Consider the following 25,341-nt stretch of genomic DNA (forward strand, 5'->3'; position numbering starts at 1 on the left):
AATTGAGTCAGATGTATACTAGTATAGGTATAATAGTCTGACACATGGTGGGAAGATTTTGTTCTTTTTTTATTACCATACTTCTATTGCTTGTTGTGAGCTGTCTAGGACCACAGCCATACAAAATTAAATAAATAAATAAATACATGAGATATGTGTCAAAGCCAGCATTTATGCATACCTTATTACCTTTTCCTCTTTCTTAGCAGTGGGGAGGGATCTGAATCTTCTACTTTAAATTTTTACCACTGACCACATTTAGAGTAAGATTAATCTCAGTTAAAGTTTATTGAATCATGACAGCTTCATAAACTAAGGTTTGTAATTGGTTTTTCTCACTAAACCACTGATAGTAATAACTTTCCTAGAAATCTAAATGGTGATTATCGCAAATAGAAGGAATCGTTTTCTTCTCAAGATAGAAAGGAAATGTAGGAAACACAAGCCTAAATCTTAATTAAACTTGTCTTAAGAATAAAAAACTGATTTCTTGTTGATTCTGGATGAAGACCTACAAGCATAAGAGAAGGAAGCATTTAGAAAATGGTGGGAAAACATTTAAGTCTCCTGGGACATTCTTCTGCTGACCTAATTTTTTTTTTCTATATTCTTAAAAAAGGAGCTCCATAGGAAGAAATCATGTATTATAATTTATCTGAATATTTGATTAAGTCCATATAGATCTGACTTTAGATACTGATTTTTTGCCCTACTATAATTAGTAATTAACTGATTGCTAGCAGAATTGTACTGTTTATTGCCAATTACTTACATTGTATTTTTTCCTAGGGCCATTTTACATACTTTTAAGGTTACTTTTGGTTATCACAACTTATACTTTTAAAATACTTCATGATTTTTATCCTCATTGTTTATAGTTCTTTCTCATTTGCTTATGTGTATGCAGTGCGTAGCAGTAAAGAATAATGCTTCATGCATCTTACAAACATACTTGAATCCCAAAAGTTTATGGCATAATATTTTAAAGGGGAACATACGAAGAGTGCTCTTCTTTTTTTCATTATTTTTCTTCTTTTAATGTGATTCACCTTATTATAGCATTAACAGCATCAGTTAACTGTAGATATATTTTTCAAAGTATACAAAAGCTTTGAAATGAATATCAACAACATGCCGTGACTTTTAGAATCTGTTCTAATGGTTCTAATAAATTTTCTACCATGTTTGGCTTTAGATCAAGGGTGCAACTATGTGCCAGTGCCTATTTTAAGGACTCAGCTTTTGACATGGCTGAATGTGCAATAAAGCCTTGATAGGTTGCTGCCAGGACAGCAAGCCTCTACTTGCAGATTTCTTTAACGAGTGTTAATGAAGTACAGGATTATCTCTTTGAATACTTGAGTTGAATGTATAGAATAGAAATACACCCACCCAACCCTTCGTTTTCTTCATAAATGGTACATATGTTTTATAGATATAAGTTAGTTTTGCTTAAAAATATTGTAAGACATATCTGCCAAAATGCAATTTAGCATTTTTTTTCTAATTTGCCTGCAAATATGAAATCCCTGTCTTTAAGTTGATGTATTTCAGTAGTTCTGTTTTAAGAAAAACTGGAAATGAAAAGTAGCTGTAGAAATAGCTGGCCTGATGATCTTGGAAGTTTGTGTATTTACTGGACAACTACGCCAGTGATGGGTTCCTACTGGTTCGGATGAACCAGTAGTGGTTTGGAAGCCTGGGTCGCTGGACACAGCAGCAACCCAGGCCTGCCATGCCCCAGTTCTCCTGGCAGCGCCATAGGCGGTGCCATCTTGTTTTTTGCTTCTGCAATTTTTATTGCTCTGCGCATGTGCCCACGAGTGAACCAGCAGTAGTGACTGCTGGAACCCACTCCGGAACTACGCTGCTTGAAATGATGGGGATTGTAGTCCAACGTGTTCAAAAAGCACTAAACTTGGGGAAGACTGAATTAGTCTCTCTTCTCATACAAAAGATAACTTAGAATTTAAATACCTGCAAGAAAACAGCCAAGCCTCAGAGAGCACCAAGCACCTTCATGACCTAGAATTGTACAAATGCGTATATTTTTGGCTCCTTTGTTGCAGTTATTTTGTCATTTGTATTTATCATTAACATTCTGAAAACAAAAATTAATTCTTTTAAAAAGAAATCCTAGTATAAAAACCCCCTGAAATATTATGGCATTATGACAAAATCATTGTGTTTCCTTTTGCAAAAGGAAGAGCAAACCAGTGTTTTATACATTGAGGGCTACGGCTTTTCTACCTTAGATAGAAAAGAAGTGATTTGATGGAAAAGGATGATTGTATCCTACCTTTCGATGACTTACTTTCAGTGCCAGAGTTGTATATCAAAACAGTCCTGTTTTTAACATAGAGTTGCATGCCGTGCTTTAGCACACTCGTGTTGCAGTGACATTTGCACATTCTTTGGGATGGGCAACTACAGTAAAGAGAAATAAGCAGGCCATCTCAAACTGTCACTGTTAGATATCTAAATCATTATGCTCATGAAGGTTTTTTTTTTAAGAATAGTTCATTTTTCATACTTCAATTACAGTATTATGGCAAACATTTTTGGTTTTCTATTATTCTGTAGGCGAGATCAAGGTACACAGTTAGAGTGTTGCTTTCATATGAAGAAGAATATTCTGAACATGTATGTAAAACATGCTTTTAATGAATATCCAATTAAAATATTTATAAGCATTTGATAGGTAAGCAGTTTAGGACTGATTTTTTTCATCGTTGTGCTTTTAAATATATCAGTGATCACACATTTCTTTTTTAAAAATAGCTAGTACACTCTTGAAAAAATTAAGCAACACAGAGGATAAAAAAAATGTTGAAATCTTGCTCAATATGCACATGAACAATGTCTTCTGGTTGTAGCCTTTAAAAAACTGTTAAACAATTTGGAAGAGACCCAGTAAAATTCAAACTAATGTTCTGGAACATGGTAATTAGGGCAATGTAAATTAAAAGGGGAGTCAAACTGTTTCTTCTTTTAGCTTGTATTTGCAGGAACTTGGCCGACAGCTAGGATTTTTTGGTTTAAAAATGCTTTTGCTGATCTTCTGACATTATCTGTATAGTTTTCAAAAGACTTTTGCTTTAATGCCTTAATTGCCCTGAAGGTTTGTACGCTGACAAGACCATTTCATGCTGTTGGCTTTTAAAGAGAGAATCAAGGATGGTGTAAGAAGCAAACCCCCCTCTAGATAATCAAATTATATGAAACAAAGAGTTTATTTTATAAAGTTTGTATAATATGCCCCAATAGAAAAAAATATTTTCTTTCTTGTTATTTCCATGCTTAAGAACTCAAAAGTGGCTTAGTATCTTTGTAGGATATTATTTATAATCTAAGGTCCACAATCTCCATACTTTGACTTCCTGCTTTTCTTCTGATGTCATTTGATTCTCTTAGGAGTTCTATGTTTTTAAAAGTTCATTAACGGTACTCAAAAGTACTTGCTTCCCACGACAGGCAGGTACACAAAATGCCTGCCAGGAAGCAGTAGTAACTTACCTCAGTACAATTTATATATAGCATATTTTGGAATGATAACTAGAGGCACTTTATGTCCACTGACTGTTGAATTATTGAATATGCAATTAGTCTGAGCTAGACCAGGGGTGTCAAACTCACGGCGTTATGTTGTCGTCACATGATGTATCACAACTTTTCCCCCTTTCGCTAAAATGGGGGTGGGGGTGGCCAGCTTGTGACTCATCCAGCTTGCGGGCCATGAGTTTGACACCCCTAATCTTGACTGAATTATTGAAAAATGAATGGAGCTGTTTACCATATGTTCTTGATGATTTTCCTTTCACATTTCTCATTTTACCAAGAATATGTATCAAGTTATATTTTTATGATTTAAGGAAGACCTGTTAAGATCCTTCATTTACACAATCCACTATATAGGCATTTCATACTTCTTAACAATTCATTTTGTTAGATATTGTTATTCTACTAAGATCTGAACAACTTCCATTAATTGACCATTAAAACCACCACTAAAAGCTCTTGACAAATTTAGTGCAGCAACTTCCACAGAGCCACATGTTCACCATACTGTATATGACTAAGCTCTTTGGGCTGATGTTTCATTGGATTCAACCCTATTCCGGCAAAGGCATCCTGGCAAAGGCAAGATAAATTACATATACAGTAAAGCATTTGTAATTACCAACATTCACATAGAAATCAGTTTATATTTCTAAGTGAGCTATATAGAGTATACTTCATGTACAATGGTACTTGGTACTTGACTGCTTTGAAACTTGTAAAATGTCATACTTGACACATTTTGATGCAAAACCTTTGTCCTAGTACTCAGTATTTGTTTGGTACTTGACACACAAGTTAGAACTTGTCGATGTCGACTGCCTCATGACTAATATGTTATTCCTTATGGCCTTCCCAGAGGAAATAAAAGAGGAGCGAAAGAGGAATGGGGTTTGCGGGAGACAATTAGTTTGCTTAATTGGGACTTTCCTAGATTCTTTGCCAGGTTTTGCAGATATTGGCCTGTCAGGTCTCCAAGCCAGATAAGGTCTGTGACTATAAATCCTCCCGTGAAAGACTTTGCTGGATATGAATGAGAAGAATTCACAGTAAAATAATAAAAGGGGTTTTTGTCGGGACAAGGAATTTGCTTCATGTTTTTGGGAAGTCTAGGTCAGAACAGCATCTCACAATACTCATCTCATAGGTGGAACTCCTGAGATGTCACATGTTTCTAGGACATGAAAGGAGAAATGGAAGCAGTCCACATCTAGTGATGATGCAGCATACCTGTGGCTATTTCAGAGCATGCCAGTGTATTGTACTAGAGCTATTGTTGGAATAGTGCAATGTTCTACTTAGGATATGCTTACTCTGCATATTCTTGATCTTTGAAGTAAAATATTACTGGTGCTTGTTTTCTTTTTACATTTTAATTCAGATGCTGTGCCAGCATTATTTATTTCATAATTATTTGACTCATTCTGCTTATAATTTTTAAACCCACCACAAAAAACAATAGGAAAAAAATGAACAAATAAGCAATACAAAAAATCCAGACATTTTAGACTTATCTAAGAATTATCTTATGGACTTAATAGAGGAGATGAATGGGAAAATTGTGGGACTGGATAAAAGATGTGTTCTACTGTGCCAGCGCCACTATTCTGAGCCACCAGTTCACTGACATTATTATGAATGTTTTGTCATTGACGATATGATGCTTTTGTAATTCTGTTCGTGCTTTCTGGCCTAAAATTTTGGATCTCAATTTGGTGCTTTGTATAATGAAGCTTAATGTCAATGTTATAGTTCTTTACTAAATCTAACATATTTTTGTGCAAAACATCCTCATTCTGGTATGTGGTTTTTGTTTTAACAGAAGGCGAGTATATCAAGATGTTCATGCGGGGACGTCCCATCACAATGTTTCTTCCTTCAGAAGTTGACAAATATTGCGAAATCAAGACAGAGCTGCCCCCTGAGAAATTAAAACTGGAGTGGGTGTATCCTTATTGCACACTTCAAGGAAAACACTTTCTATTTTCAATACTTTGCCTTCTCCTCTTCTCTTTAAAATCTAATTTTCAATTTTGCCTTATTTAAGCTTTTCTTAATTTGATAAAAATTAATAAATTATCTCTTAGGGAGAAAAAATAATACTGTTGTCTTCTGTAACTCCTTGGATGTCAGTTTCCTTGCAGCAACCACTCACCAACTCTATTAGTCCTATTGATTTTTTTCACACAGACATTTTCCCTAGTTACTTTAAAGCCTATACTACTTCATGCTGTTAAGACCTGGATTACCATCACTTATAAAAACAGCACTTGCCTTCTTGAATCAGGGAGTTGTCTGTCTTCTACAGATTATGGAACTTTGTTGTTTGTTATCTTGAGGTCTATCTTCCCTTGTGTGTAATTTTTGCATGCCATCAGAATGTCAGACCAAAGCCATATACAAACTACATTTTCATTCATTCATCTAAACCATTGAACACAATCTCAGAAAAGATGCAGCATGCAGGAAGAAAATACTTAAAAGTGAAGACCACCCGATGAGTTTGAAAGATGAGAGTAGCAAAATGGATGGTGGTATAATTTTTAATGTTACAGAAAGAAAACTGTTAATCTGTTTATAGTGGATCTCAAACTTTCATCCCATTTTAATGGTGAATCATGTGAAAATAGGGAAACTAGAGATAAATACTGATAAATACTTAATAGTTGGTGAACACAAATATGTGAGTGCAGCATTAAAACACTAGGTAACAAGCAGTTTTATAAACTGAATATAAATACAGTTTCTTCATATACATTACTCTTTCAGCAAGGCTGTCCATAGGGACATCTGAAAAAGTGGTAAGGAGTGACAAAAGCACTACCACAATGCAGGCTCCACCTCCTTTGCATTGTGATGTAACATCCTTTTATTGAAGGGGCAGAACTTACAGAGGAATAGTAATTTCATTATTTTGAAGAAAACATTACTCTTATGGATGCTTTTCCGACTGTAAAGGGAGTCAGAGCTAGTGAAGGAATACAAAAGTTATCAACAAAATAGTACATGAAATCTGGGAAAAAATATAAGAGACCCAAAATAACCCCAACATGATTCTGTGTGGTGTAAGGCAGGATAGTTGAAAATTTTGGCAAGTTTTCACAATTCTATAATACACTGCAACAACAGAGGTCTATTCTCTTACATAGACTTACCTTGTAGGTTCATGAGTGTCAATTTAAGCTAGACTGATTTGTTGTTAGATACCTCATAGATCAGCGATCCCCAACCTTTGTGGCTTCTTGGCCTGGTTTGAGGGGGAGGGGAGTTGAGTGTGTGAATGCATGTATACCAACCCATAGCTCAGGCAGCCCGGTTGTGAATAGACTGCAGCCCAGTAGTATTGTCATATATTTGTTTTAAGAATTCATTATCACAAAGTGTGGCATGACATTAAACATGGTAAATAAAAATGTCAAGGCAGAATGTAGCTAACTAATTATGTTTTTTGTGCTTCAGGTTTTTATTATTGAATTATTCTATTTCAAATATAAATTTAAAATTAACTTTCTTCTACTGAAACCCTGAAGGTCATAATAAGTATTCTAGACGTCTTTCCCCTTATGACAAATTTCTGGAATTTTTCACATTACTTTTAGAAGGCCTTGTAAAACTAATGCAGTTTAAGGACTGCAACATCAGGAAATCTTGCTGACTTATATATTCTGGTGCTGAAAAATGGATTAAGTTCCATAATGAAAAGTTCATTATTTTGGTTTACAGATGAACATGTTTTCATACTTAATAGTCTCCTATCTCTTACTATAGAATTAGATATATTTTTTCCATCTTAAGAGTCATTTTCTCTGCATAAAGTGTGTAATCTTTATTAATAATTCCATTCCAAGCTTTTGGGGCAATATATAAAAACAGTATGTAGATATAATAAATGTAAATACCAAACATAAGATCTAAACAGTAGAAAAAGATTTTTAAAAGATGAATATCAGCATTATTTGTCAGCAGGAATGCAGAAGTGATTTCATAAATACTAAAAACTGAATTGAACTGTGCAGCTGTGACTCAAGCTTGAAAAAATACAATATCAGTCTTGTGAAATGATAAATTTCAATTAGAAATTTCAAAAGGAATTTCAAGTATCTGTAAGAAAACGCCAGATTCTGATACCAATGTGGACTCCAAACAAGTCTCTTAGGCGCAAAATTCCAAGGGGTGGAGTATAGGGATATGTCAGATTATTAAGACTATATAGGCAGCATATGAGAAAAACATGTTTTCATGTTACCACAGATCTTTATAGCACAAGCTTCCATCATTAATGCAAATTAAGTTTGAAAAACCTTGACGTTAAAAAAAAAAGATATGGTTATCGTGGCAGGGACTGTCGAGCTAATGTTTACCTCTTACCTACTGGAGAAATTGTATATTTCATAGCATCTGTGGTAATACTGTTTAATTATGAAGAGCGGACTCAGCGTCATTACTTGGGTCATACGGATTGTGTTAAATGGTTAGTATATGCTTCCATTATTCATGCTTCAGTTATTGTTAAAAAGAATGATAGTTTCATGCTATTTGCCATGTGCTACGTTTCCAACATCCAATATACAAATGTGCGAAGAACAATGATGAAGAAGACACTCATGTATTGTGTAAAATCATGTGGTTTCTTTCAGAATTTAAGAGGCATTCTTTCTGATACTTGATTTTATTGAAGGATTTACCAGTCCTATGTTATTAATGAATTGTTGTTTGTTCCTTGGTAAAAGCTAGTTAAACTGATGTAATCTGCTCTCTCTCCATATTGCGTCAGCATTAATAAGTGATTTAAGTTATGAATTGTATACCCAATTAAGTTTTAATCTTTTTCCATTATCTGAACAATATCTAGTTTTAATATGTTCCTTAGAAAATAGTGTTGTAGTAAATATAAAATATAAATATTTTCAGGTACTTGAAATCGAAATATTTGCATGACAATTTAACTGGATTTTTGCTAACATTTTTATCAGTTATAAAGTTTTGCTTTTGAAAGAGAAAAATGTGAAGTCTTAATTGTGCCTGTGTGCTGATTATGGATCACATGAGCAAGGTGATATAGATCCGTGATGGCGAACCTATGGCATGCATGCTACAGGTGGCATGCAGCATCCTCTCTGTGGGCACACAAGCCGTCACCCTAGTTGAGCTCTACCAGGCATGTGCCAGTGGTCTTTGGGTCTCTGCCGTGCAAGCGTGGGGGTAGGGCACATCTGGAGGGGCTGTATGTGAGGGAGGAGCCCATGTGAGGTTTGCGCATGTATGCGTGAACAGACAGGGAGTGTGTGGGTTGCGCATTGCATTTTGGAGTTTTAGGTGCGGGCACACAAGTCCTTTGGGCATTCAATCCAGAAAAGGTTAGCCATCACTGATATAGATCTATCACGGTAGCACAAAACAAGTCCTGTTTAACATTTTGAATATTAGTCTGGATTCATAAACAGTATGCTGCTATTTCCCTAAAATCTACATGGAGCTGACAGATAGGTTGTTAGCGTGAAAGCATGCAGTGTTCCTAATAAGATTATTTCTTCTAGCCTTGCAGTTCATCCAGACAAAATCAGAATAGCAACTGGACAGCTAGCTGGAGTGGATAAAGATGGAAGAGTAAGTTTTTAATGACTATTTCAATAATTGGTTTCTGATTCTGGAAAATCTCTTAGGAATCTCTCATTTTTACTATTCATTTGTCTGATGAATAATTCAAAAAGTATAATTTGTGCATGTTATCTTAAATTGCATTGTGCAGTGTATATTTCCCGAAGAAGTGTTCAGTTGACCACATAAATCTTGAAAAGTTTATTTTAGCCAGACTTCTGTACCTGCTTATCTTATGCCATTTTTAAAGGAAGATGTACAATGGGAAGGAAAATATGAGAAAGCTTTATGATATGAATGAATTTCACATTGCATAGATCTGAAGTATTGTCTATTGTTTCCCAATAAATGTCTTTAATTAAATGTCGAGATACTGCTGCCTAACTATCTCTTTTCTTACTTGTATGATTTAAAACATTTCAGTATCTTTTGATGTGGTTTATGGTTCAGTGATGGTCGGAAGCTGCAGCCTTATATTCATTTATCTGAATCGTTTTAGAGTAGATATGGATAAGATAATGTCTAAATCTTTTTTATGAATATTGAACTGAAATGCCTTTATTTATTGCAAGGACTTCACTCAAGTCAATGTTTATTTGGTAGATCAATACCAACTAATGACTGACTTCATACACATCAATATCTGCTTGATGGAAGTGCCTCTTTTTATCTTTTCAGTAATCACTTGTTTCAAATTATTTTTACTTACAGCCTTTGCAGCCCCATGTTAGAGTATGGGATTCAGTGAGCCTAATGACTCAACAGGTTATTGGTCTTGGAACTTTTGAACGTGGAGTGGGATGTCTGGATTTTTCAAAAGCAGTAAGGAAAACGTCATGTCTTTGTTTCACAAACAATGTATTATGTGTATCTGTATAAATAGCTGTGAATATTTTGCTCACCTATTTTAACATTTTCTGATCATTAACTGAATTATTTTCAGTGCCAGTGTATCTCATTCTTTTTTATATCTGGCTTGTATCCATTATTTTTCCTTATTTATTCATTAGCAATTATTGTTCCAACAACTTTAGTTTTTAGAACAAGGCTGCCTCCAGCAGCTACTGGTGGTATTGCAATTAGAGCTGCCTTAAAGAGTTGCAGTCAAGTGTTTGATTCCACCCCACATACCTGAGGCATTTTTTGGAATTGAATCCAAACATAGTCTTGGTAGCAAAACTAGTCATCACTAGATTATAACGGAATGTCATGGATCAGGCAAATAAACTAGATTTTATTTCTGATTTCATTAGATATTTTATATAGCTTACCCAATAATAAACTATATTGGTAACTATAGATATAGAAATAAATAGCCATTTAGAATTGCAGGAGTAGAAGGCATATAAATGAGTAAATAAATGAATAATGCTATATAATCTGACTGCCTAGAACAGATTGAAGACCATGATTGGTTCTCAGTTTCAGTCTGTTTGATCTATGATCAAAAATGATAAAACTGTTGACATTCAACAGTTTCTAGAATACCACAGGTTGCTCTTCTCTAGCAAATAGAAAATTATTTACTGCTTAGCGAAGGGAATATAACTGAAAGTAATATCTGGCAATATAGCTTAATGTGATATATTTACTTTACTATTTACTATATAGAAAGCTTTCTGTCCTATAAAGGGCATTCAAGAAACCTATTCTTAGCAAGCCTTGATATATAAGTTTAATTCTCATTCTGATGCTGATTTAAATATTGACACGTAGAAAGAAACAACTTTGCACTTCTGCCCTTTTATAGTTATAGTTAAAATTGCTCTTCCTTGAAATAACACCCTATCATAGTAGTGCTTGCAGTATAAAAATTGTAATAATAAATCATTGGCTGTAATAGATGAATTTGTTACATGTCTCGTTAATTACAATTAGCATTTCATATAATATAATTTTTTGAAATTTATCTTAATTTATCGGCCATGAGAAATTATCTTGGTTTATTTTAGTGCCATTTTAATGGAGTGTTGCTTGAAGTAGTTACAACTTGGCCATAGGAATTTGCCGCAGTGGATAGTATTCTCTAAAGAGAAGCAGAAACAAAAAATAGCTACTATTTATTTGTCTTGAGTTTTTTTAGTAAATGTATGAAGCCCTGCAAATTAATGTTTTAAGGGTGTAACATGATATTTTCCTGGGTGCTGCTCTGGAGAGTCCAAGCATGGGTTAAATACAGCCAATCTGCCCAGAACTGAATTGAAAATTTAAGCCATGTCTCTGGTGCCGACTAATCCTCAGATTTTTTTAATTCAGCTAGTGGACGCGCTTCCAGTTTCTCTTCATTCCTATGTGATTGCTTGGATTCCCTATTTTTCTATTTTACTACAAAATATTCTATTCTCCTTCCTGATTATTGGAGCAGGCTTGGTGAGTCTCCCTTTATTTTAATTCCCTGGTTCTTACCAATTTCAGCCTCTCCGGTGTCCTGGGCTCACTCAGGCGCCGTGAGGCTTCAAGCAGCTGTAGGGGAAGGCGCATGGGTCGGAGTGCCGACGCCAGCGTGATCGCAGCAATCCCGCTACAATTGTAGGCCCATTGAGACCTCCATTACTGCTGACTGGGCTTCTGAGTGAGCCGGCTGTTGGTGCGGACCCTCAGAGCTCTCCAGTGTATGTGGGTGGCCATTTTAGGTGGGTCGCATGTGGCGCTGTTCCCGACAAGCTGGCCTTTTCTGGCTTGTTCAAGTATACTAATTTCAAGACTATTTTGAAAGGGCAAAGCCTCGGTCCGCTTGGGTACTAGCACCCCAGCTCCGGCTGCTCCTGCACTGGAAGACCTCAGTGAGAGACTCTTTGAGGAGCCAGAACCTATTCAGGAAATTGTGCCAGTTCCAAAATTATTTCTTAATGTAGTGCAAAAGCAATGGGCGCAGCCAGGTACCCTTGCTAACCCTAGTGGTAATGACAAGAAATTGTACACGGTTGACCCAAGTCTAGATGACTTACTGAAATTACCTCCAGTGGACGCGCCTGTGGCGGTGCTCACTTCCAACTCAGTGCTTCCCCCTGAACTATTAGAAGGGCTCAAGGCGGAGGACGAAAGGGCCTAGAACGCCTGCCACAAGACTCATCAGGCAGTGGCTTGGGTCATTAAAACTTCCGCTTCTGCATCTTTCCTGTCCAGGGCAACACTACTCTGGCTGACACAGCTCCTCGCCAAACTTCCGGCTGGGGATACCAAATTAAAACAGGATGTTAACAAAATTATCGCAACGACAGAGTACACTGCTGATGCTACCCTGAACGCTGCCAAATTTGCCTCTAGATCCCTGGCTTCTAATGTCACCACCAGGGGCCTGTTATGGCTCAGAAATTGGAATGCTGATATGTGATCCAAGTGGAAGCTTGCCTCGGCTCACTTTAAGGACGGAAAGCTTTTTTGGGAGGCCCTAAAGCTTGTCCTTGTTGAAAACAAAATTGTTGAAAACAAGGACAAAAAAAAAAGGTCATGCCTTTGGTCAACAAAAAATCTGACCATAAGGGTTCACCATAAGGGTTCACAGACTTATAGGAAGCAGCCCTTTCGGAACTCGGAGCAGCCGTCTACCTCCAGTTCCTTCCAATGTCCATACTCTCAGGGCACGGATAGGTCCCAGGACCGTCAACCCTTTCGTGACAGAAACCGTCAACAGTCCTCCAAACATCCCTATCGTGGAGGGTCCAATTCCAGACCCTTCAGACACTATAAGTGACCATCAATGGACGGCTCCAATAAGAGGGCGTCTCCAGCTGTTCCAGGCCCAATGGGAGCGGATCACCTCGAACCAGTGGGTCCTTCAGACAATACGCATAGGCCTAATGTTAGAGTTCATTTCTCCCCCTCCCCGACACTTCATTCGTTGTCCAACCCCCTCCTGTCCAGTCAGGAAGGTTCTCATAGAACAGGAGATCCTTCACCTCAGAGACATAAACACCATAGCATGCTTCCTCTAGGTCAGGAAAGGACAGAATTTTATTCAATACTCTTCCTTGTTCCAAAGAACTCCGGGGGGTGGAGGGGTGGAGCAGCTTCCTACGGGATGCAACCAACCTGAGGCCTCCGGTTGTGCACAGATACCCCTCATGGGATCTCAATGTAGTGTTAAGGGCTCTCATAGCCCCGCCCTTTGAACCTCTCTGTTCAGCCAGCCTCAAACATCTGACATTTAAGACAGCCTTTTTGATTGCCATCACGTCTTCACGGCAAATTTATGAATTGGCAGCACTGTCAATTCGTGAGGACTTGTGCTTGATTCAACCTGACAGAGTGATCCTCCGTTTGGACCCGCATTTATACCCAAGATCAACTCTTGGTTTCACCGGGCCCAGGAGGTCATACTTCCGGATTTTGTCCCCAGACACCCCAGACATCCCAAAGAAAAAAAGTGACACATGTTCGATGTTCGTAGAGCGATACGTAAGTACATCAAACGAACGGCTGCCTTCCGTCGCTCTGAATCACTTTTGTCGCATTTCAACCGGCTTCCCATGGCCGCAAAGTTTCTTCTCAGACCATCGGTGGCTGGCTACGGGCCTGTCTCACCTCGGCCCACGTTCTTCAATCTATTCCGGCGCCACGCCTTATCACCGCACATTCTACCAGAAGCGCCACCACTACAGCGGCCTGGGCTATCCAGGCACCGATAGAGGAGATTTGCAATGTTGCTACGTGGACTTCCTTGTCTCCCTTTGTTCGGAACTACAGACTGGACAAATTTGCTTCTGCGGAGGGGGCATTTGGGAGGCGAGTTCTCCATGGCATTCATAGCAGCGGAGAGACCCTGCACGCTTACACTTCCCGCCCTAGTGACATTTAGCTTGTATATGTCCCATGCTTGGACTCTCCAGAGCAGCACCCAGGAAAATGACCATTGGCTTACCTGAAGGGTCCTTTTCTGGGTGCTGCGAAGGAGAGTCCAACCCCGCCCTGGGATCTGCTCCGCCAGTTGTCATATGGTTTCTTTGGAACTTATGGATAATTGTTATGACATTTGTTGACTTTATTCCTGAAATTCTCAGCGTGCATTGTCCACGCCTTCATTGAAGAAAATCTGAGGATTAGTCGGCACCAAAGGCGTGGCTTAAAGTTTCAATTCAGTCCTGGGCAGATTGGCTGCATTTAACCCATGTTTGGACTCTCTTTCCCAGCACCCAGAAAAGGACCCTTCAGTTAAGCCAATGGTCATTTACAATGTTTCTGACTAAGAGATACGTTATTTACTAAAAGCCAGGATAGAAAAAAATGTACTGTGGATGGCAGTAAAAACATCCAAAAAGCTGAAAGATCCATGCGCAGGCATTTGAGCTGAATTTTCTTATATGCTATGGTAATCATATGCCCAAAATGCAATTTTTCCTTTTTTCTCTTAATGATATACCATCGTTATAATGTTTAAAAGTTGAGCATTAGTTGTAAGGAAAGAAATTCACTTAATTCAGTTTTCACTTGAAAAGTGAAAAAGAGCATTTAAGTGGTGATTTTTAATTATATATTTCCAAATGTTGTGCTGGAATTTATTGACACAAATGCATTATTTCGATTGCTATTTTTCACTTTTACTAGTTTAATACAGAAAAGGGGGAGGGAGGGAAGGAAGGAAGGCGAAGGGAAGGGAAGAGAAGAGAAGATAAATCATTCTGACAGGGCATTTCATATTATTAGCCATTCCTAATCTACATTGCCAATAATTACACAATTATGTTTTACTGAATTGATAAAATCTGGAATTTTAAATATACTTTATCATTGATTTATCACTGACTGTACACTGTCTCAATTCTCTAAGTCACTTGAATAGTTCTTAATAGTTCACTCTAATTCTGTATTCCATTCAGTTGTTAAATCTGCATTTCAGAAGTAAATGACCAACTGCATTTCATAAAGAGCAGATTGAATTTAGGCAATAGAGCAATATAAAAAAAAGAATGACTTTTCTTATGCTATATTGTTTCTACTTCAAGTTGAAGAGTTTTATAAATCATTGCCTAGCTGGGAAAGTTTGGCTTGACCCATCATAAAACAACTCTGAAACACATAGATAGTAATTCATATTAAATTGTGTATAAACGCAATCTTAATGCAAAGCCACTTGATTTAGGCATTTGCATATGCATTGAGCATAACTTTTTTTTGTTACCTATACTAATAATACCGGTATTCCAAGGATCTGTGACTGAAAGCTGCATCAATATTCACTTTTAGTTGAGAGTTCAATTTAAAAATAAAGCTGACTGAAGAATGACTTAATCTGGCTCATGTATTTTACCCTTATGTGTAAAAAATTAAAACTATTGCATTGTATCATACTTAAACATAAGAGGACATTATATAACATGTTGACACAAATTTTATTATTAAATCTTCTTTCCAAGGATTCGGGTATACATTTGTGTGTGGTTGATGATTCTAATGAACACATGCTGACTGTTTGGGACTGGCAGAAGAAATCAAAAGTAGCAGAGATAAAGGTAAATAATGCTTAGATGTGTTACCATACACAAAGTATATTGAATCTGCTTGGTGATATTTTACTGGAAAAAATTTAAAAAAAAATTTGCTATGTGAATAATGTTAAATTCAGTTTGTCCCTCTTGGTAATTTTGCTAATTTTTCAGAGAGGAATGTACAGTTTTGTGTTGTGGCTAAAGGAAGAAACGATGCCTTCTGTATGTGTCACCCCAGTGATACAATTACTCAACTTATAGCAGTGTTGGTGAATCTTTTCGGCACTGAGTGCCAAATGGGGGTGCACGGGCATGGGATTGTTGGAAACTGGAAGAGCAGCTACCCGGTGTGCATGCATGCATGGGCACTGCTCAGCTGGTCTTCGCACACACATGCTTGCCAGAAACCAGAAGAGCAGGTGGTCGATATACATGCACGCGGCAGAAACCAGAAGATCATCTTACTGGTGCGTGCATTCATACCAAGCGGTTGTTATTCCAGTTTCCAGCGCTCCCACACATGTGAAGACCAGTTGGTCGGTGCACCAGAACCTGGAAGATCAACAGGCATGCCTGGAGATATGGCTCTGTGTGTCACTTCCGGCACGCGTGCCATAGGTGCGGCATCATGGACTTATAGCATATCTCCATTCCACTAAATGAATTCATCAATTGGACCAAATAAGTTTCTGCCAGCAGAGACAGAAGATATCAATTGGATACAATCAATGCAGATTTACAACAGTATAAGCATTCTTGAAAAACTTTCATCAAATGCATGAAGTGTTTTAATTTTTTAATTTTTTTATTAATCATATGTCCAAAGGTGATTTTGGACAGTTCCCAACGAAGTTAGTTAATTTAGTTTTTTTAGTTAATAGGAAAATGTGTTTGTGAGAAAAAGACATGATAAGAAATGAAGTAAAAAGCAAACAAACTATGACTTCTATTCATGAATCAAAGTAATGGGATATGTTCTATTCAAGTTTTGATTAGCTTACCAATGCCAAAATATTTATATCCTTGTCAATGTTGTATTTACTATACATAATTGCTGTATTTACTAGGATAAATTTACTAAGGATAAATAAGGTAGGTAAACCACACTTCCAAGATAAATCTTTCAGCTACTACCTTCTCCAGTTTTATAATAATAATAATTATTATTATTATTATTATTATTATTATTATTATTATTATTATTATTATTATTATTATTTTATTTGTTAGCCGCAACCCTCTCCCGAAGGACTCGGGGCGGCGTACAATCAAAACAAATAAAATACAGATAAAGACAAACATACATAAGAACAAAGACATATACATGTGCATGGAGGAGGTAGACTAATGAGTGAAAACAATTAAAAAACACAATTTAAAATCCCATTGAATAAAATTACCAAATTAAAAACCCGTCAGGAGTGATATGAGGTTATGGTTGAGCCAGGCCAGCTATTTGGAATAGGTGGGTCTTGAGCTTTACACGGAAGGAGCGGAGGTCAGTGGTGGTCCTAATATCCGGGGGGAGGTCATTCCACAGGGCTGGGCCCGCCACAGAGAAGGCTCTGCTCCTAGGCGCCGCCCCTCGGCACTGTCTGGTGGACGGCACCTGGAGAGGTCCCTCTCTGTGCGAGCGAATGGGTCGTAGGGATGTATGGGGCAGAATACGATCCCGCAAGTAACTAGGTCCTGAGCCATAGAGCGCTTTAAAGATCGTAATCAGGACCTTGAAACGCACCCGATAGACCACAGGAAGCCAGTGCAGCTCGCGCAGAAGCGGTGTCACATGGGAGTACCTTGTACTACCCATAATCACCCGCGCGGCCGCATTCTGGACCAGCTGCAGTTTCCAAGTGCATTTCAAGGGAAGCCCCATGTAGAGAGCGTTACAGTAGTCCAGGCGAGACGTCACCAGCGCATGAGTGACTGTGCGTAAGGCGTCCCGGTCCAATAGGGGGCGCAATTGGCACACCAGGCGAACCTGGTGGAACGCCCCCCTAGCCACGGCTGTCACATGGTCATCCATGGACAGCCTGGCATCCAGGAGGACACCCAAATTGCGCGCCCGCTCCACGGGGGCGAGTTGAACGCCCCCAATGGCCAGAGATGGAATTAACTGGTTGAACCGGGGGGCCGGAACCCACAGCCACTCAGTCTTGGAGGGGTTGAGCTTGAGTCGGTTGTCATCCATCCAGACCCGTACAGCTTCCACACACCGGGACATCACTTCGACGGCCTCGTTGGGGTGGTTCGGGGTGGAAATGTACAGCTGAGTATCATCAGCGTACAGATGATATCCCACCCCGAAACCACGGATGATCTCACCCAGCGGCTTCATGTATGTGTTGAACAGGAGTGGCGAGAGGACCGACCCCTGTGGCACCCCACAAGTAAGGGGGCTTAGGGTCGACCTCTGCTCCCCTGCCAACACACGTTGCGTCCGGCCAGAAAGGTAGGAGCCGAACCACTGCAAAACGGTGCCCCGGACCCCCAACCCCTCCAGTCGGTGCAACAGGATACCATGGTCGATGGTATCAAAAGCCGCCGAGAGGTCTAATAGGACCAGGATAGAGGAACAACCCCTATCTCTGGCCCTCCATAGATCATCTACCAACGTGACCAAGGCCGTCTCTGTGCTGTGCCCGGGGCGAAAGCCGGACTGGCGCGGGTCTAGATAATCATTATCCTCCAGATGTCGTGGGAACTGAGAAGCCACCACACCCCGAGTCCTTCGGGAGAGGGTTGCGGCTAATCAAATCAAACTCTCTACAACCTTCGCCAGAAAGGGAAGGTTGGAGACAGGACGATAATTGGCCAGCTCCGTAGGGTCCAGGGAAGGCTTCTTGAGCAAGGGTCTCACCACCGCCTCTTTCAAGGAGGCCGGAAGAGACCCCTCACCCAGCGAAGCATTCACTAGGCCCAGGAGCCAGTCGCGTGTTACCTCCCAGGATGCCAGTACAAGCCAGGAGGGACACGGGTCCAGTAAACATGTGGTAGGTCGCAGTCGTCCACGCAATCTGTCCAAATCCTCGATGACAACCAAGTCAAACTCCTCCCAGAAAGGTTTCTCAAGACTCGCCATGGACGTCTCCACTGGGCCGCTGAAGGGGACCCAATCCTTCCGGATTTGAGCGATTTTATCCTGCAGATATTTCCCAAATTCCTCTGCCCTGCCCTGTAAAGGGGCCTCCCGCGGCCTTATCACTATTACATTCTAATTATCTCTGATGTTTTATTCAAATACTCAGAGAAATGGTGTCCGTGAGCCAGAATCTTCCTTTGTTTTATAGAAGGTTAATTTCTAATCTTCTTATATGTAGCTGAATGCGTACAGCACTTTCTATTATTGCAACAACTTTAGAAGTATCACACTCATCCAAAAGGCTGAGGGGAATTGGAAGTATTTGACAAATGAACCCATTTGCCACCAGATCATATGTTGCTTTCTTTATAGAATAATGCAAGGTGTACCCCAAAATACAAATGCTTGACAGATGCTTGAATGCTAAGAATGAACAATGAATAAGAAATGAGCAAATCTGCTTCATTACTGCATTTTGTGTACTTATAAGAACCAAAACTTTAGTAATGACAACTCCCTTTTTTCTTTTGAAAGACTACAAATGAAGTTGTCCTGGCCGTAGCTTTCCATCCAACTGATAAAGATACAATAATAACATCTGGCAAATCTCATATCTTTTTCTGGACTTGGAATACAAATTCATTAACAAGAAAACAAGGAATATTTGGGGTAAGAATCTTTGTATTGGACAAATTTCCTGAAGTTGCAAATTAGAATTTTTGAAAGTACATTGATTAAATTCTTCCAAAGAAAGCTTTAAGGGGCCTCTTCATAATAATTCTTACTCAGAAAATAGGAGATGAAATAGCATATAATGTTTGTGTGTGTCTGTATCAGAGGTGGGTTGCTCCCGGTTCGGCCCGAATCGAGCAAACTGGTAGTGGCAGCAGTGCGAGACTCCACCTACCCTTCCTGGACACCTCTGCACATGCGCAGAAGCGTCAAGTATGCACACACACAAGTAAATCGGTAGTAAAAATAATGGAAACCCACCATTGGTCTGTACAGCATGTATGAATACATGTGTGTGTGTGGGTATTCACTCTCATCCACACACGAACACATAGATACACATAAATATATTTGTATATATGTTAACATGTTCTAATAAGACAATATACCAAGCCCCAATGCCAGTAAACATGTTTGAATTGAGGTTATGTGCCTGTGTTTGCATATATAGTTCACATAGAAAGCCCTAAATATATTCTGTTGTTTTTCAGAAATACGACAAACCCAAATTTGTTCAGTGCTTAGCATTTTTAGGCAATGGAGAAGTTCTCACTGGTGATTCAGGTGGGATATTGCTTATATGGAGCAAAACTACTGTAGAAGGCACATTAGGAAAAGGATCAAAAGGTATATTTATTCTTACAGATTTATCTATATCATGAAAATATATATCAAGTTTAATAAAAATGCAACAATTATTGAAGATCAAATTATGTTTGTATGTTTCTGAGAATGTAGATGGTACATGTAACAAAACTATTAATATATTTAATACTATATTAAATTCTATCAGTCTTTAGTTTTTCAGTTGAATGTAGATGAAAAGTAATCTAAAAAGAATTTTAAAACTCTGCTGAGCATTTATATTAATTGTGTTCCAAGTTATAAATTTCTCAAATTTTTCTCTTCTAGTTTTAAGCAAAATATCTAGAACAAACTGAAATATAATTTAGGAGTATTTTAGAATCATGGTAGATAAAAAGCACACTAGAATTAGCTTGAAAAACTTGCTGCCACAAAATGTGGCTGAGCTGCTACTATAGGTTATTACATTACTATGTATTTAATGATGTTTACATGCTGCTTTCAAATCCAGAAGTTCTGAAGCTTTTCTTTGCCATTGAATATCTATTGCTGGGAAGTAAACCATTTTTTTCTAAACCTTCTTGTGGACTTCCTAACAGAATTATATTTTGATTGCTATAAGAAACTGGATCTTTGATTACTTGTATTTTCCAATATGGCTATTCATAATAATCAACTCATGAAAAATATATATGAACAAATTGTATAACTTGCTATTTACAGCTGATCAGGAAATGTGCATGAACAATGCAGAGTTTCTAACTTAACATATGAGTCGTAACATTGGATAAAATATTTTCATAGAATGCTGTTTCTTCTGAGCTTGGTTGTTTTTATGCGAGTGTTCCATTACCCAGTGTAGGCAACATCATCAGTGCTAGTAAGGAGTGGAATTTGCTCCCAGTTTACATTCTACTGGCTTGCAGAGTCCTCATTTCAACACCAAGCTACAAATATTCTCCTTTATAAATATTAATTTTCATATGAATACAGTTTTGAAAGAAAAAGAAAAATATAATGTAGAATTTTAGCAATTCTTAACCTGACCAGTTATCAAATACTGGAACCAAACCTTGTTTTAATATAATGTTCTGACTTTTAAGTTAAATATGCTATAGAGGTTACATATCATTTCAATTTCAATTTTTAGAAAATAAGTATTACTAGCAACCAGGAAAATGCATGTCTGTCACTGTTGAACTCTAAGGTAGTTCTTAAATCCAAAGATAATTATTTTCTTTGGCAGTTAATTAAAATGCTGGGCTGTAAATATAGCATGCCAGAAAAAACAGTTTCAGTATATGACATTTTAACTGCCTGTGTATATTTTCAGTGAACTTTGTTTATAAAGAAAATATTAATGTAAAAGCATAATTATATCATGTATAGTGCATTTAATGTTATAATAATGGAAAAACAAATAATACTTTACTAAATACAGCAAATATTTTATAATTAAAACATCAATGTTGAAGTTGATCCAGATTTTGTTGAGTTGGCCTTTTTATGCATTTACCATGCTTTTAATAAAGATTTGGTTCAAAGTATGTCTCACTTCATATATCTAGAAAAAAAATTGCATATATCTAAATGAAGTATCCATTTTGCACTTGGATTTTTATACCAAATGTTGAAGTTTAGCCTACATTTGCTTTTTAATTTGTGTTTAGAATGGATGATAACTGATTTACTATGACTGGTAAATGACCTTTTAAGTATTAATCTTACAGTTTAATAATGTTATTCAGAAGTTTCTAAATATAAATATTTATACAAAACATTACATGCAAAGCCTTTATGTACTAATTCTTTTTGTAGCTCACACTTAATTGCAGTTAAACCATCACATTTGTTGATGGTTTTATACAGATATTAAAATTTAAAGTTTGTTAGATGTGAACACTGAAAAGGAAATTTGAGTTAATTCAGACCAAATATTTATTTTAATCAAATTTGGTTAATAGTATGTAGTTAGTGACTCAAATCCAAAGTTAATATGGATGTTAAATTAGCTATAAAGTAAGTGTGTCCAAAATCTGGAATATTAAATTGGCTTCTATGGATACGATAAAAGACAGTAATAATTTGTCGCTATAAAACTTCAGTTCCTTTTCTTTTCAAGTACATAGGCTTGAAGGAAGTGAAAATATGTGAAAAGGCACTAAGGGTTCTAACAACAAGAAGTTAAACTCCATCTCTTCCATAGAGGGCAGGACAAAAATATCTTCCTATGTTGTAGAGGAAGTCTCTTCTCTCCCTTTTCAGACTTTACTTGATCTATGGAGCAAAGTCCTCCAGAGATAGCAGAAGCTAAGCACCATTCCTGACCGGAAGTGGTGAGCTGCAGCATTGACATCAAGCTTGAGTACATTAAAGCCAAACTGAGAACTTCTACACACACACACACACACACCTAGACTAGTAATTAGGTAACACCAGCTCCTGCAATCTTCTGATGACTCAAAGAGCAAAGCATCATCAGCAATAGAGCTCTTATGGCAGGGTACATCGATGCAATGAACATGAATTTGGGTGGACTCCCAAAGACAGTGGAAGATGGAGGGGGAACCTGATGTGCTGTGATACATGGGGACACAAAGAATCGGGCACAACTTAGTGACTGAACAACAATTTATCCCTTTCCTATTGATTCCTTTTTTAGTGACTAATATTATAGTTGAATTTAGCATGAAGCATATTTTTGATCACAGAAAGACCTTATAGTCCCATGTAGAAGAGGGCAAAACCAGTGCAGAGAACTAAAATGACCATGGGCAAATTTTCTAAATACTTTCCTGTGGTTTATTAATTATTGGGTATTATTCTTCCATTTCTTTTTATTTTTGCAATTGGCTATTATTATTTTTGTTAAGTTGAATTAACAATGAAGATGATGAGGTACATTCTCACTAGTTAGTGCTTGCAGCTATTGGGTGGGGTATCTTTTACAAGTTAAGATCAGGGGCTGCCTTTTACCTAAAAAAGGTAAATTCCTCTTGGGTCCATCTTTTAGTAATCAGAAACATTCAACTAGGTTTTTTATGTTTTCCTTAAGTAATTTGAGCATCTCTGCAGAACTATTATTATCGTTATTTATTAAAATGGGGCATTGGACCACGTTGTGCCTTTGCGGACTCTGACCCAGTGCCAATCCCGGGTAGCTCCCTGGTTTGCCGAGGAGCTCCGGGAGATGAAACGCTGGAAAAGACGCCTAGAGAGTGATTGGAGGGCCAGCCAGTCCGAATCCGACCGAACACTAGTAAGAATTCATATTAAATCCTACTTAGTGGCAATAAAAGCGGCAAAACGGCAACATTTTTCCGCTCTTATTACATCCGCAGATAACTGCCCAGCTGCCCTGTTTAGGGTGACCTGCTCCTTATTTAATCAAGGAACTGGGGAAGACCCCTTGCAAGGTAGGGCTAAGGAATTTGTTCAGTATCTGCAGGATAAAATAACTCAGATCCGGACAGGCTTGGACTCTGACTGGGTAGATTCGGGCGAGGTGTTAATTATGATCTTTAAAGCGCTCCATGGCTTAGGCCCAGGGTACTTGCGAGACCACCTACTTCCACTGGTAGCCTCCCATCGTCCAGTACGATCCCACAGAGTTGGCCTCCTCAGGGTGCTGTTGGCCAGGCAGTGTTGGCTGGCGACCCCCAGGGGAAGAGCCTTCTCTGTGGGAGCGCCTTCCCTTTGGAATGAGCTGCCCCCGGTGCTTCGCATAATTCCTGACCTCCGGTCCTTCGGGCGCGCCCTAAAAAGTTGGCTTTTCCAGCAAGCTGGCCTGGCCTGAATAAAATAAATTATTAATTTTAATTGTTAATTTTAATTTAATTTCTAAATCTCATTGTAAATGTCTATTGGGTTTTTTAATATTTTATTTAATCTTTCTTTTAACTTTTGTAATATGTTTTTATGTTGTACACCGCCCTGAGTCCTTTGGGAGAAGGGCGGCATATAAGTCCAGTAAACCTAAACCTAAAATGTATTAAAGCCCCCCAGTCCAGAAGAAATTTCACATTTTTAAAAACTTTCTCTAGATTTTTTTACTAACAGAAGTAGGCATCAGTAGCTCAATTTTTCTTTTTTTAATTTACACATGTACATCTATCCATGAACCTTCCTGATTCTTTCTCTTTCTATTAAAAATTAGTCATCAAATTAATTTTTAATGTAAGGAGTCTATCATGTAGCAGTTATAACTATTCAGGTATAGTTTGACCAGAAGTGCTGCCTTTCAACTTGAAATTCTGCCCTCCTTCAAACATCTCCTCATTGATACATATTGCATTAATTATTTCTTATTTCTCTAAATAATCTTTTAAACTGGTTGGCAAATACACTGTATTGGCACTGTACTGTTTCTTATGTGGTTACAGGTGTGTATCAAATCAGCAAACAAATCAAAGCTCATGATGGCAGTGTGTTCACACTCTGTCAAATGAGGAATGGAATGCTGCTAACTGGAGGTGGGAAGGATAGAAAGATCATTTTATGGGATCATGACTTGAATGCTGAAAGGGAAATAGAGGTAAGAAAAATAACCGTTGAACAAATAATGGGAAAATGTACTTTCGAGCTGTGATGAAGGGAGCTGAAGAGCAGACACGAATTAAGATTACAAAAGTACCATTCCATCAATTTCTATTATTGATGTAATTACAGTACTGATTTTTATTCTGTTCTCCTTCAGAGAAGCTAAAAAAACCTTAGAAACTCTCCTCTCTTCATAGTATTCTTATTAAGCCTTTTAAGCTAAAAGTTCAGGTTATAGTAAGAATCATAGGAACTATTTTCATTTTATGTCTTTGTAAATTTGTCTTCTATCTCCTAATCTTCTTTGCACAATTAACATAGTATTTATTTGCACAAGCATTTCTGAGTTATTTCTCAACCAAGAAGAATTCCAGGTCAGTTTAAAATTCAAGAATAAATTTCAAAAACTTAAAAAATCAGGAACAGCTAAATTAAAAATAAATGAAAAAAATTATATGTAAACAAACTTATTTAGCTGCATGAAACCAAATGCACAAAAATCTGCATAAAATACTGTCACTGATAAAAAAAAATTGTTAAATACAGCTAATACACCGGTATCTTTTTATACAGATTGCAAGACTTCAAGTAAATCCATATTGCTTGCTTTGTTCTATTTGTAGGTGAAGATTAGAAGATTCCTCTTCTGTAGGAATCTGGGATAAATTGCCATTTCATTGGTATAGGAAAATATTTCTTTCAGTATTAAATTACATATAGGACACAATACAGTTAATAGAGTTGGGCTCTTTTGCATTGATTTTAGGAATGAAATTAGGTAATTTATTAGGTATAGTAACTTGACATTTTACCTATATAGAG

General features: G+C 37.7%; 1 protein-coding gene across 1 annotated transcript in view; it reads left to right on the forward strand.

Annotated features, from left to right (window-relative positions):
- The window catches only part of EML4 (EMAP like 4), a 133,296-nt gene that overhangs the window by 84,991 nt on the left and 22,964 nt on the right, over positions 1-25,341 (forward strand). Inside the window, exons 7-14 of the mRNA XM_081943331.1 lie at positions 5,381-5,504; positions 7,880-8,029; positions 9,096-9,165; positions 9,868-9,978; positions 15,510-15,605; positions 19,198-19,332; positions 19,887-20,022; positions 24,363-24,514. Of these exons, the coding sequence (XP_081799457.1) occupies positions 5,381-5,504; positions 7,880-8,029; positions 9,096-9,165; positions 9,868-9,978; positions 15,510-15,605; positions 19,198-19,332; positions 19,887-20,022; positions 24,363-24,514 (974 nt within the window). The remainder of the gene's footprint in view (positions 1-5,380; positions 5,505-7,879; positions 8,030-9,095; positions 9,166-9,867; positions 9,979-15,509; positions 15,606-19,197; positions 19,333-19,886; positions 20,023-24,362; positions 24,515-25,341) is intronic.

The sequence above is a fragment of the Natrix helvetica genome (assembly GCF_964273705.1).
Source record: "Natrix helvetica genome assembly, chromosome: 2".
NCBI lineage: Eukaryota > Metazoa > Chordata > Lepidosauria > Squamata > Natricidae > Natrix > Natrix helvetica.